Here is a 10,273-nt window from a genome sequence, read left to right on the forward strand (position 1 = left end):
GGCCGGGCCGGGGGGCGGCCGCCCGCGCCGGCCCCGCGCGCCCGCCCTTACCGTAGAGCCCCTTCCTGGCGGGGTTCACCAGGGCGAGGTCGCGGCAGGGGCTCCCGCCGATCACCAGGTCGAAGGGGCCCCACTCCTCGATCTAGGGCAGAGCGGGGAGCCCATCAGGGGCCCGCGCGCGGCCGGGCGCCCCGCGGCCCTGCCCTCGCCGCTCACGTTTCTCTTGGTGATGTTCCTGACGTCGTGCACGTAGGTGATGTCGCCCTCGTGCCGCACGGTGCCCACCGCGATGGGCTCCTCGTGGATCTCCGACGCGATGTACTTATCCACCTTAATGCCCAGCTCCTTCAGCACCAGGTACCCTGCAGGACACACGAGGGCTGAGGCCGCTCTGTCCAGGCTGCTTTGCAAGCACAGGCACCGACCTGGCCGTCCTGCTCGTCCGAGGGGGCCAAAGGCCACGTTTAGATGAGTAGAACCAGCCCCACAGCCCCACGCTCCACTGGGCACCTTTACGGCCACCGAACGACCCGTCACCAGTAGGAATATGGGCTCACCTGTGGCGATGCCGTCGAACAAGGAGAGCACCCGGATGGGCCTCCGCTGCGCGGCGGGCACGGCCGGGAACACCTTGGGCGCATCCTGCGAGGACAGAGGCCCTGGGCTCGGCGCCCCGCGCGCCACGCTCGCCTCCGCGCGCCGCCCTTACGTATTCCTGGCCCTTGTCGCTGCTGAAGAAGTCCTGCAGGCGCACGCTCCAGTCGTGCCGCCGCTGCAGCACGCCGTAGCTCCGCRGCGGCTGGCACATGTAGCAGTTCCAGGGCTCCTGCTCCTTGGCCTTGGCCGACGTCCCTCGCCCCACCAGCACCTCCAGGCACTCCACGCAGAAGCACCTGGGCGGCACAGAGCACCTCGAGCTGCCGCGGGGCCCTCCCAGAGCCCCCGGCACCGTCCCCGTTCSGCGGCACACAGCGGCTGCGCCCCGCGCCCCTGCCCACCTGCAGCAGCTGGCGTTGCTGCAGAGCAGCAGCTCCTTGCCCTCGCAGCACACCGTGCAGTACGACTGGTAGCCGTCCTCATCGTACAGGTAGAAGAGCTCCAGGAATCTGTCCTGGCGGAGCGGAGCGCAGGGTCGGCTCGGGCAGCCTCCCCGCCGGAGCCGCGGCGCCCGCGGCACTTACCCTGCACGTGTGGCAGAGCCCCCCCTCGAAGAGCGGGTGGAAGGTGGCCGGGTTCTTCCTGCCGCAGGACAAGCAGCGCTCTGCGTGGAGAGGGACCCTGCTCGCCGGCCGGCCCGCCAGGCGCCGGAGCCGGTGCCCGAGGGTGCCCGGCCAGCGCCGCACCCGGCCCTCCGCAGAGGCACGGAGGTCCTGACTACCTTCGAGGCTCCCGCTGTTGTTCGTGACTTCAGAAACCATTTGCTCTTGAGATAAAAAAGAGAAACCAAACACACAGATATGTTCATTCTGCAGAAAGAAACCCTGGCACGCAGGAACCTGCGACGGGGGCGGCCCCAGCGTCCCCTCGGGTGCTGCCTCCGGCTGGCTCCCTCCCCRGTCCCTTCCAGGCACGCAGGGCCCCGCGGCTCCGGTACCTCGGCTCTGGTCGTCCTCCACGCGCGGCTCCTTGCCGTTGTTGCAGGGGTTGGTCTTGAGCCTCTTGGTGGGCGGGCAGTGCTCGAGGGGCAGCACCTCCTCCGTGCCGTTCCGCAGCGCCCCGCTCTCTGCAAGCGTGCCGCGGGCTGAGCCGCCGGCCGGGCACGCAGGGCAGCTCCCACCGCGGCCCTGCCCGGCACCGCGGGCACCGGGGGCGTCCCGGCCACGCGGGACGGCATCCCCCTTGTCCTGCCCCCTTCTCCTCCCGTGCAAACGGATGCTCTCGCACCCCAGGTCCCACCTGCTCCAGCCCGGCTGAGCACGGTGAGGACGAGAGCTCTGGCTAAGCCGGAGCTCTGTCCTGGCGGGCACGTGGCCAGTGCCCAGCCCCGCTGCCCCGCTCAGGAATCCATCAAACCTGGTGTTTTAGGTGGTCTCAGCCCCTTGAAGCCCAAGGGCTTGAAGCCGGTGAGGGCCCAGTCGATCATGGGCTTCAGCTGCTCCTCCAGGGACTCGCCGGGGCTGCTTGCAAACGTCTTCCCCGAGCGGCTCCGTGCAACCTGGCCCAGGGCAAGGGAAGCGCCCGCGCTCCAGAAACCCCTGGGCAYCCCATGGCGGGGTCGGCAGCGGCTCCCAGCACGGAACGGTGACCGATGCTGGACCACGGCCTTGGCGTCCCACTGAGCACCCTGGAAACGCTCCCCACGCGTTGTGCGGAGCTGCCCAGACGCCCGTGCCCAGCACATGCAGCAGCAGCCCCATGGTTGGGGCGCGGGCTCCGGCTCCCTCCCTCGCGCTGCATCTCGGGCCCCACGTGCTCCCGGTTACCTCCAGCGCGTGGTAGACGGCTCGCCGGTAGGACACTAGCTTATTGAACGTGGAGGAGTTGAAATGCTGCCTGAAGGCCATGAGTCCCACCAGCTTGTCCGCAGACACCTGCGGGAGCGAGAGACACTGAACAACAGCGGCCGCGAAGGGACGAGTCCCTGTGCAGGTGCCACACGGGAGCTGGTGTCCCCGCGCCCTGCCCCGGGCAGCCCGCAGGCGGATGAGCAGGAGCACACGGAGCACGCACAGGGACAGACTGCACAAGGGGACAGCAAAGGCCATCCCACGCGGCCGGTCGCAGCACCCACCTCCGAGAACTTCCCATCTCCAAACCACTGCACCCAGCGCATGCCGGACACGGCCTGCCGCTTGGAGGTGGCTCGGTAGGAGACGACGATCGCCGGCCACCAGGAGAAGCCCTTGATCTTCCCCCAGACGAGCTCCCCGATGCCGAAGTCCTTCCCATCCTGCAAGGCCAGTGGGATGCCGCGGGAGCCGCTCCAGCCACGCTGCCCGCCGGCGGCTCTCCCCAAACCTCCCTGCTCCGGGGCGCATGGCGAGCGGAGCCGCACGCCCCAACGTGAGTGCAGCCCCGCAGCGCCCGCGCGCTGGTTCCGGGCACCGCAGCGCTGCGGAACGTGCTCGGAAAGCCGGGGGAAGCCGGGACGCTGCCAGCTTCGCCCGCAGCCAGCAGCCGGCGCGTGCCGCGTCCTGCACAGGGCGCACTGCCCTCGGCACCGCACGTGCCCGCTCCTGCCCACGCCGGCACCGGTGCCCTGCACCGCTCGGGAACAGACCCCATGCCGGGAGGTTCCTGCCCTCCGAGCAGGACTCGCTGCCCGTGGAGCGGCCCGCACGGCTGCCCAGGTGGCACAGAGCYGCTGGTGCCGGCCCTCACAAAGGCACCAGGAGGGGAGCAGCCTCGCTGGAGCCTCCACGCAGGAGCCTCCCCCCAGCTCTGCAATTAGCACTAACGATGCAGCAGAACGGGATTGCGACGGCCCTGCTGCTGCAGCTTCAGCCCTGCCCCTGCGCCCTGCGGCGCTGGTGAATCACTCGTCTGCAGCTTCCCTGCCTGCCCGCGCCGGAGCCGGAGCCTCTCCGACGGCGCCGTTCCCGCGCATGCAGCCGCGTGTCCCCGCGGGCACCGCGCCCGGGCTGGCGCGTGCGGGACAGCCCTGCGCCCACGTGCCGCGGGCCGGAGCGGCTCCCCGTACCTGGTACTCGGGGGGCACGGCCGCGTCCCTGCTGCCCGCRTCGCGGCCCTCGGGCTCGTCGGGCAGGAGCTCGGCGCCGTTGGGGCCCTCGAGGGCGCTGCCCGCCGAGAGGGAGCTGCTGCTGCGCGAYGAGTCCTGCGAGTCGTCCTCCGTGAGGTCGATGGTGGGCGCCTGGATGCGCACGGCCGGCCGCCGCTTGGAGCTCTGCGGGCAGRACGAGTGTCAGCGCCGGATGGCCACGGGCAGCAGAGCCCCGTCCCGTCCAGCAGCACCTCCGACCGGCCAGGGAGTGGGCAGGGGGCTGGGAAGGGGCCCCGGAGCCCCAGGCTCCAGGAGGCTCCCGGCCAGGAGGTGGGAGCACCCAGGGACCCCCGCTCCCCATGCAAGGCACCAAGAACCTGCTGCTCTCCTCCCTGCTCCCTTCCTGGTGCATCCCAAGCCCTTGAGCTGCTCCAGCCCCTCAGAGGGGCTCTCAGCACCCCCGAACTCGCAGGCAGGGGAAGGAGGCGCACGGGGCAGCCTCACCCGCCCCGCAGCCGGCAGCTCCTTGAGCGTCTCCACTTCGGTCGCCTCTTTGATCCTCATCTCGTGCCGGGTCTGGCCCGCCTGGAAGATGAGGCGCACGGGCGGCTTCTGCCGCAGGCTGCTCTCCCAGCCGGCGCTGCCCCGCGGCCGGCCCTGCCAAGGACGGGACTCAGTGAGCCGGGATTGCTCGGTGTGCGCAGGAGAAGCCGCGGGGGCCGCGGACCACTGCCAACTCACACCGGGGGTTCAGCTGGCCCCGGCACCCACCGGCCCCGGCACCCACCGGCCCCGGCACTTGGCTGCGTGTGTAAGACCTGGTGGCACCGGGCGATGCCCGGGACACCACGAGGTGGCACAGCACACACTGGAGCTGCTAAGGCCACCCATGAGCTTTCATGCTCCCTTGCATGCTAAACCTCGCTCCATGCCCAGGGGTGCATGCAGCCTCTCATCCTCCCTCCCAGGAGCTGTGGGCTCTGCCGGCAGCGAGGGGCTGCCCGGCCGGGTGCCCCTTGCAGCGGGTGCTGCTGCACCGGCCCCACGGCACGGCCAGGGCTGCATCCCCCTGTGGTTGGTGCTGCCGAACAGGCGCATTTCCTGCATCCAGAGAAACGGAGCGCTAATGTGCAAGGGGGCTGTGCAGCCCCACGGCCCCGCGCCTTCCCCAGCGAGCGCACGCCGGGAGCTGCGGAGCCCCGGCTCAGCTCCAGCCCTGCGCTTTSCTTTCAAAGTCAAAACAATAAAACCAGAAGCCAAAAATGCTTCCAGACACTGGAGGTTTGTCAACCCAGTTAAGAAACAAAATAAAATGAAAAGGGGAAGGGTGGGGGCAAAGCCGGGATCCAGAGCCCGGAGCTGCTCCAAGCAGCCCACCCTGGCAGCRGGAGGCCGCGGATGTTTCTGTCTATCCATGCAGCCAAACTTTGCAGAAAATGTCAATATTGGTAAGAATTATATAGAAAATAATACTGTCATGCTGCAGCACACAGTGGGCACAGCTGCCTCACCCGCTCTGCCCTGCACTCCAGCACAGAACTGGGAAAGGAAAACAAATGGTAAAACTTATAACAAACGCAGACGGCATCGTCCCCAGAGCGCTGCCCATCGGGAGTGGGGCCGCTTGCTGCAGCGCCCGCGGGAGGGCCGAGCGCGTCCCGCCACGGAGCCGCGTCCCGCCACGGAGCCGCGTCCCGCCACGGAGCGCGGGCACTCACCTCCTGCGCCTCGGCCAGCGCCAGCGGCCACGGCAGCTCCTCCTTGGCGAGCTCCTTGCTCATCCTCTTGCTCCCCAGCGGCGGCAGGCCCAGATTCCCAGCATCTGCAGGAGGGAGAGGCGAAGGCGTTGCGGCCGCGTCCCTGCGCTCAGGGGAGCGCGTGTCCCAGGCCTCATCCTGGAGGGACGCGGGAGGAGCGCGCTCCCCTGCAGCCGCCCGCGCGGCACCCCGAGCGCAGCTCCAGCAAAGCGGGCTGGCGCGGAAGCCCGTGAGGCGCTGGAGCAATGTGGCGCTTGCTCCCATTTGGAAAACAAATAACAAAACTTTTTGTCTCTGTGAGCCCGGAGGGCTAATGGAACCACACGCCTGCTATTCAGGTCTTGTCATCAATTCGTTTGAAGCCCTTCAGGAAAGAGGCGAGTTCTGCCCTCGCAAGCAGAGCTCAGCACAACCGGGACGCAGCGCCCTAAACCCAGCTCAGCCCCAGGGTCCCGGCCCATCTGACTTCCATCACGGACCGCCTTGCCTTGGTGGCACCAGGGATCCTGCCGTAGCCTCGTGAAGCTCAAACCAAGATTGGGGCCACCACCAAGAGCATCCCAGGAGCCGTGTCAGCGCCTGCGAGGCGGCAGCTCCCCCRGTTGCCCCTCACTCCTGGTGCAGTTTAATGAGTGACCAGGGCACGGGGCTGCTGCCCACGCAGTGCCACGTGTTGTGCAGCTCCCACACCAGCATCTGCTCCCGTTATATTATTTATTTAGGCCAGCTGAGCAACTCGCATTGCTGTCTTGGACTCACGGCCAGCAGAGGTTTGTGGTTTAGGGCGTGTATTTAAGCAGCTCCAGAGAACTGGAGCATCTTCCCCCAGCGCCGCGCGGGCACAGCCAGGCTGGACCCACCTGGGGCGTCAGGCTTCCCGTTGGCTTCCAGCACGAGGGCGGGCTTGTCCTTGGCAGGATCGCTGCAGTCCCCATTGATGAGGATGAGCTCGGCCCGGCAATCCGCCTCCTCCCGGCCGTGGTTCTTGTCCTTCTTCATGCTGGCCTAGGCAAGCAGGGAGCGGAGAGGGGATTTAGCCACGCCGAGAGCCGGGAAAGGCAGAGCGCCCACAGCCAGGACCTCGAGCAAGCCGAGCGCTTCCCGGCAGCTCTCCTGAAGCACCAGCAAGCCAACCCGAGGGTCAGGACAGGGCGAGTGCCACGGCATAATGGCACCTGGGAACGGCCCCAGCATGCAGAGGTCCAGGCTGAGACCTGCTCGTTGCTCCTGAAGGACTTGGGACCCCCGGCGGACTCGGCACGCGGGGCAGCACAGGCAGGGCCTGGAGAGCCCCGCCGGGGACACTCGCGCCAGCAGGGACATTGCCACCCCAGCGGCCGGCCGCTCGCGCCGCCGCTCTGCGGCCGTCCTGCCGACGGGGACTGGGGCGAGCAGCTGCAGCAGAGCCGTGGCAAGGCGAGGGACGAGGCGAGGGACGAGGCGGAGGGGCGGCCGCGTGGGCAGGGTCTGCCCGCACGCTCCAGAGGAGCCCGTCCTGCTCCCATGGAGCTCCCAGCCCCATCCCACCGAGGAAGGTGCTGGGGCTGCCAATGGGCCCAGGGAGCCACAGCGCTTAGAGGGTCTGCTCGGCTCCCACGGGAGCTTCGGCTCCCTGGCCACAGCGATGCCCTGTGCGCAGGGGGGCAGCGCCCATGCGGGACGGCCCATGGCCACCTCGGCGGCACGGCCGGGCACACGGGCTCCCCTGCACCACGTATGCCCACCACAAAGGCGGGAGCAGCCCCGCACGGAGCCCTCCGGCTGCTCGCAGAAATGCCACCGCGGCAGCACCGCTGCTCCCGGGCGCAGCAACAATCCCGGGAGCTGCCCGGACTCGCCGGGCTCACGGCCGGCTCGGGGAGGCTGCGCGGGCGCCGCGGCACCCGGCACGGCAGCCCTCCTGCCCGGGGACCCTCCACATCACTGCGGGAYGGCGGGAGCAAGCGCAGGGATGACGGTGATGCCACTGCAAAGGGACCCAGCGCCTTCGAGAGCGCCTGGCTGCGGCTGAGAGCCAAGGGCTCCTCCAGGCAAAGAGGGAAGCCCAGGAACATGTTCCAGCAAGAAGGGGGACAACGAGAGAGCCCAGCAGCTACCTATGGGATCAGCTCCAGGAAGAGGGACATGGAAGGGGTTTGCTGAGSGGCAGCAGGACACTGTGCGGCACAGCCAGCTCCAGCCACAGCTCTGCACCAAGCAGCAGCTCCGAGCCAGGGCCCAGGCCGGGGCTCGGCCCCGCACGGCCGCTCTTTGCACCTCAAATCACCCCCAACCCGCGGCAGGAGGGCGAGAGCTGCCGCCCGGCACTGGCCACAGCCACGCTGCGAGCCGGGCAAGTGGCCACGGGGAGGGCGTCCCGGCCCTGCTCCCGTCCCAGCCCCGGGAACACGGCTCCAGCGGCTCCTGCAGGATGGCACCGGGACCGGAGCCGCTGACGGGCCAAGCTCAACTTTGCTGCACGCCTGAGGAGATCTGCCTTCAAAAAAATATTATTTTTTACTGTTTAGTTGAAGGGGAAAAAAAAAAAAAAAAAAGCAAAGAAACACCAATTCCTTGCCTGGAAGCAGTCATTGCTTTGCAGGGCCGGAGCGCTGCAGCAGAGCAAGGACAGGGCTCGTGCAGGAGCAGCGGTGCTCTCTGCGGGCACCGCTCCGCTCACACTCCCTGGGTGCTTCCCAAGGGACATGCCAGCGCCATGGGCAGCGCTGCCAGTGCCCGGGAAGGGCAGAGCACAGACTGCACAGGGCTACCCAACCATCGCTCTCTTGAAGCCATAGGTGGYTGCAGAGGCCGCGCCATCCTGCCCTGTTCCTCCACGCGCTGCAGCAGGAGCCTTGCAGCAGAAGCGGGCACAGCCCGAGCGGGCGCGCGGGGCAGGAAGGAGTCACGAGCAACCACAGAGCAAAGCGGCTCCGCTCCTGACACTGCTCCCGGCACACCGGGCCCTGCAGCCAGTCACCGTTCCATAGGGAACCAGAGGGAAGAATAAGGTAATGCCCATTCCCACCTCTGGTGCTAGAGCTGCTCAAGAGCCTGGTTCTGGCCGCAGCCGGTGACACCATGACCAGGTCATTCCCGGTGGCTCTACCATGACCCCACTGGCTTCGCAGCCTGCCCTCGTTTTGCAATCCCTGCTTCTTTAAGGCTGGCCAAAGCAGGATAGAGCAGGCCCTAATGTTCAGGGCTTTGGGAGCCCCCTGCCCGTCCAGGACCCCTGGTTCCTGCTGACCGGTGGCCCCCGTGCTCACCCGGCGGCTCTGGAGCTGGTGCCGGTGGGACCGGCGCTGCTCCCCCAGCCTGGCCCGCGGCCGGTTTCAGTTTTCCCTCTTGAGAAAACAGCGTTGCTCTCCCTTATCAGGTGTGTTTCCCCAGGAGGTGGGGAGATTGCGAGGGAGACAGGCGGACTTTGCCTCCAGACACAGTGCGCGCATATCAAAAGGCCGCGGGGAAGCCTTGTCCCTGATGGCCGGGATGGCGGCCATCGCCAAGCCCTGCTTGAATAACAAAAAGGAATAAAGGCGCCCGATCACTGGCTCCGGGCTATGGCACGCACAAATGGCCTTTAACTCGCCCCCAAAACCAAGTATTTCCCTCTAATCCTGCAAAGAAAAGAGCTGCTGGGGTGGCAATTCAAGAAGAAAGGGGACCCATCGCAGCAGATCGGCTGGGAAGGGCCGGGCTGTTTCCTGCGCTGCCCCTCTCCCCAGCGCTCCGGCGAGCCCCCGGCTCCGGCACTTCCCTCCATTTTCCCGTTTCCTCTCTGCCCTCCATGCAGGGCTCCCGGCGCCGCAGCCCCCGCCCCCCCGCAGCCCCCCGTTTGCAGCTGGGGCTCCGCACGAAAGCTGGGGTGAAAGAGAAGAAACAAAAAACCAACCGGCCCCTCCTCGCCCAGGGACGACCAGGCCTGGGGACTCTCCTGGGCAGCCACCATCAGAGCCAGCCGCTGCTCCAGCCGCTCTAGGCTCTTTACCATGCTCATGCTGGTCACCTCCGGCTCGTCCCGCTGCGCAGGTGCCGCAGGCTCCGCAGAAGGGCTCCTCGTGCCGGAGTTACRGTGGCGGCAGCTTTTCCCCAGCGAGAAAGGAAAGAAAGCGGTGACTCCTCTGTCCCCATGTCACCCCCGACCTCCGCCTGGTAGAACCTGCGCCCCTCGTCCCAGACCCAAGAGCTGAGAGTTTCAAGCTGCCATGGAGGCTCTTGGGAAGCAGTGGCAAGGGTGGCCCAGGAAGGCCCAGCCACAGGGACGGCATTTAGGAGAGTGTCCCTTTCCTGGGCTGTTTCTCAGGGAGAACGGGCACCCTCGGAGCCCAGCCGTCACCCTGGTGGTCACCCTTGTTTCCACGCGCTGTTCCCCCTTCCCTGGGGCTCCCAGATGCCGTCCAGCTCCTTTCTCCAACATGACCTCCCCCTCTGCCAGGACTTCACCCTGTCCCTYGGGAGGAGGTGGCAGGAGAAGGTGCCCCCCACCACCCTGAAACACGTTATTTACCCAAGTGTCGCTACCTGCGGCGTCACCCAGTCCGTGGGAGCTTCACCACGGGGGTCCGTCCTCCCCGTTCCACCCCGGCCGGGGACACTTCGCTCCTGAGGTTCCAGCCGGGAGCCGTTTCCTTCGAGGGGGCGAAAGGGAAGACGAACTTGCAGAGAACGGCTCCGAGAGAAGCAAAACAAAGGTGGGGGCCGGGGGGAGGAGGGGACCGGCGTGGCCTCCCGGAAACCCTCCCGGCTGCTCGACGGGGCCCCGCTCCGGCCCCCGGGCCCCCCGCGCGGGGGCAAAGCCCTCGCGGAGCCCATTCTGCCGCGCCGAGCGCTCCCTGCTCCGCGCCGCGCCGCTTCCCGGGACGGGGCCGACGTT

At 67.8% G+C, this 10,273-nt stretch overlaps 1 protein-coding gene across 1 annotated transcript in view; it reads right to left on the reverse strand.

Annotated features, from left to right (window-relative positions):
• Positions 1 to 9,397, reverse strand: part of DNMT3B (DNA methyltransferase 3 beta) — an 11,717-nt gene extending 2,320 nt beyond the window's left edge. The window contains exons 1-16 of the mRNA XM_026041956.1: positions 9,293 to 9,397; positions 6,279 to 6,423; positions 5,380 to 5,483; positions 4,166 to 4,318; positions 3,641 to 3,844; positions 2,732 to 2,890; positions 2,424 to 2,531; positions 2,014 to 2,155; positions 1,595 to 1,723; positions 1,379 to 1,423; positions 1,182 to 1,261; positions 999 to 1,111; positions 710 to 893; positions 558 to 642; positions 217 to 362; positions 3 to 142 (exon numbers count right to left, since the gene is read on the reverse strand). Coding sequence (XP_025897741.1) covers positions 3 to 142; positions 217 to 362; positions 558 to 642; positions 710 to 893; positions 999 to 1,111; positions 1,182 to 1,261; positions 1,379 to 1,423; positions 1,595 to 1,723; positions 2,014 to 2,155; positions 2,424 to 2,531; positions 2,732 to 2,890; positions 3,641 to 3,844; positions 4,166 to 4,318; positions 5,380 to 5,483; positions 6,279 to 6,423; positions 9,293 to 9,397 — 2,042 coding nt within the window. The remainder of the gene's footprint in view (positions 1 to 2; positions 143 to 216; positions 363 to 557; positions 643 to 709; positions 894 to 998; positions 1,112 to 1,181; positions 1,262 to 1,378; positions 1,424 to 1,594; positions 1,724 to 2,013; positions 2,156 to 2,423; positions 2,532 to 2,731; positions 2,891 to 3,640; positions 3,845 to 4,165; positions 4,319 to 5,379; positions 5,484 to 6,278; positions 6,424 to 9,292) is intronic.
• Between the last annotated feature and the right edge of the window lie 876 nt (positions 9,398 to 10,273).

Source organism: Nothoprocta perdicaria, unplaced genomic scaffold (genome assembly GCF_003342845.1).
Source record: "Nothoprocta perdicaria isolate Ctin4 unplaced genomic scaffold, notPer1 scaffold_3, whole genome shotgun sequence".
NCBI classification, from domain to species: Eukaryota; Metazoa; Chordata; class Aves; order Tinamiformes; family Tinamidae; genus Nothoprocta; species Nothoprocta perdicaria.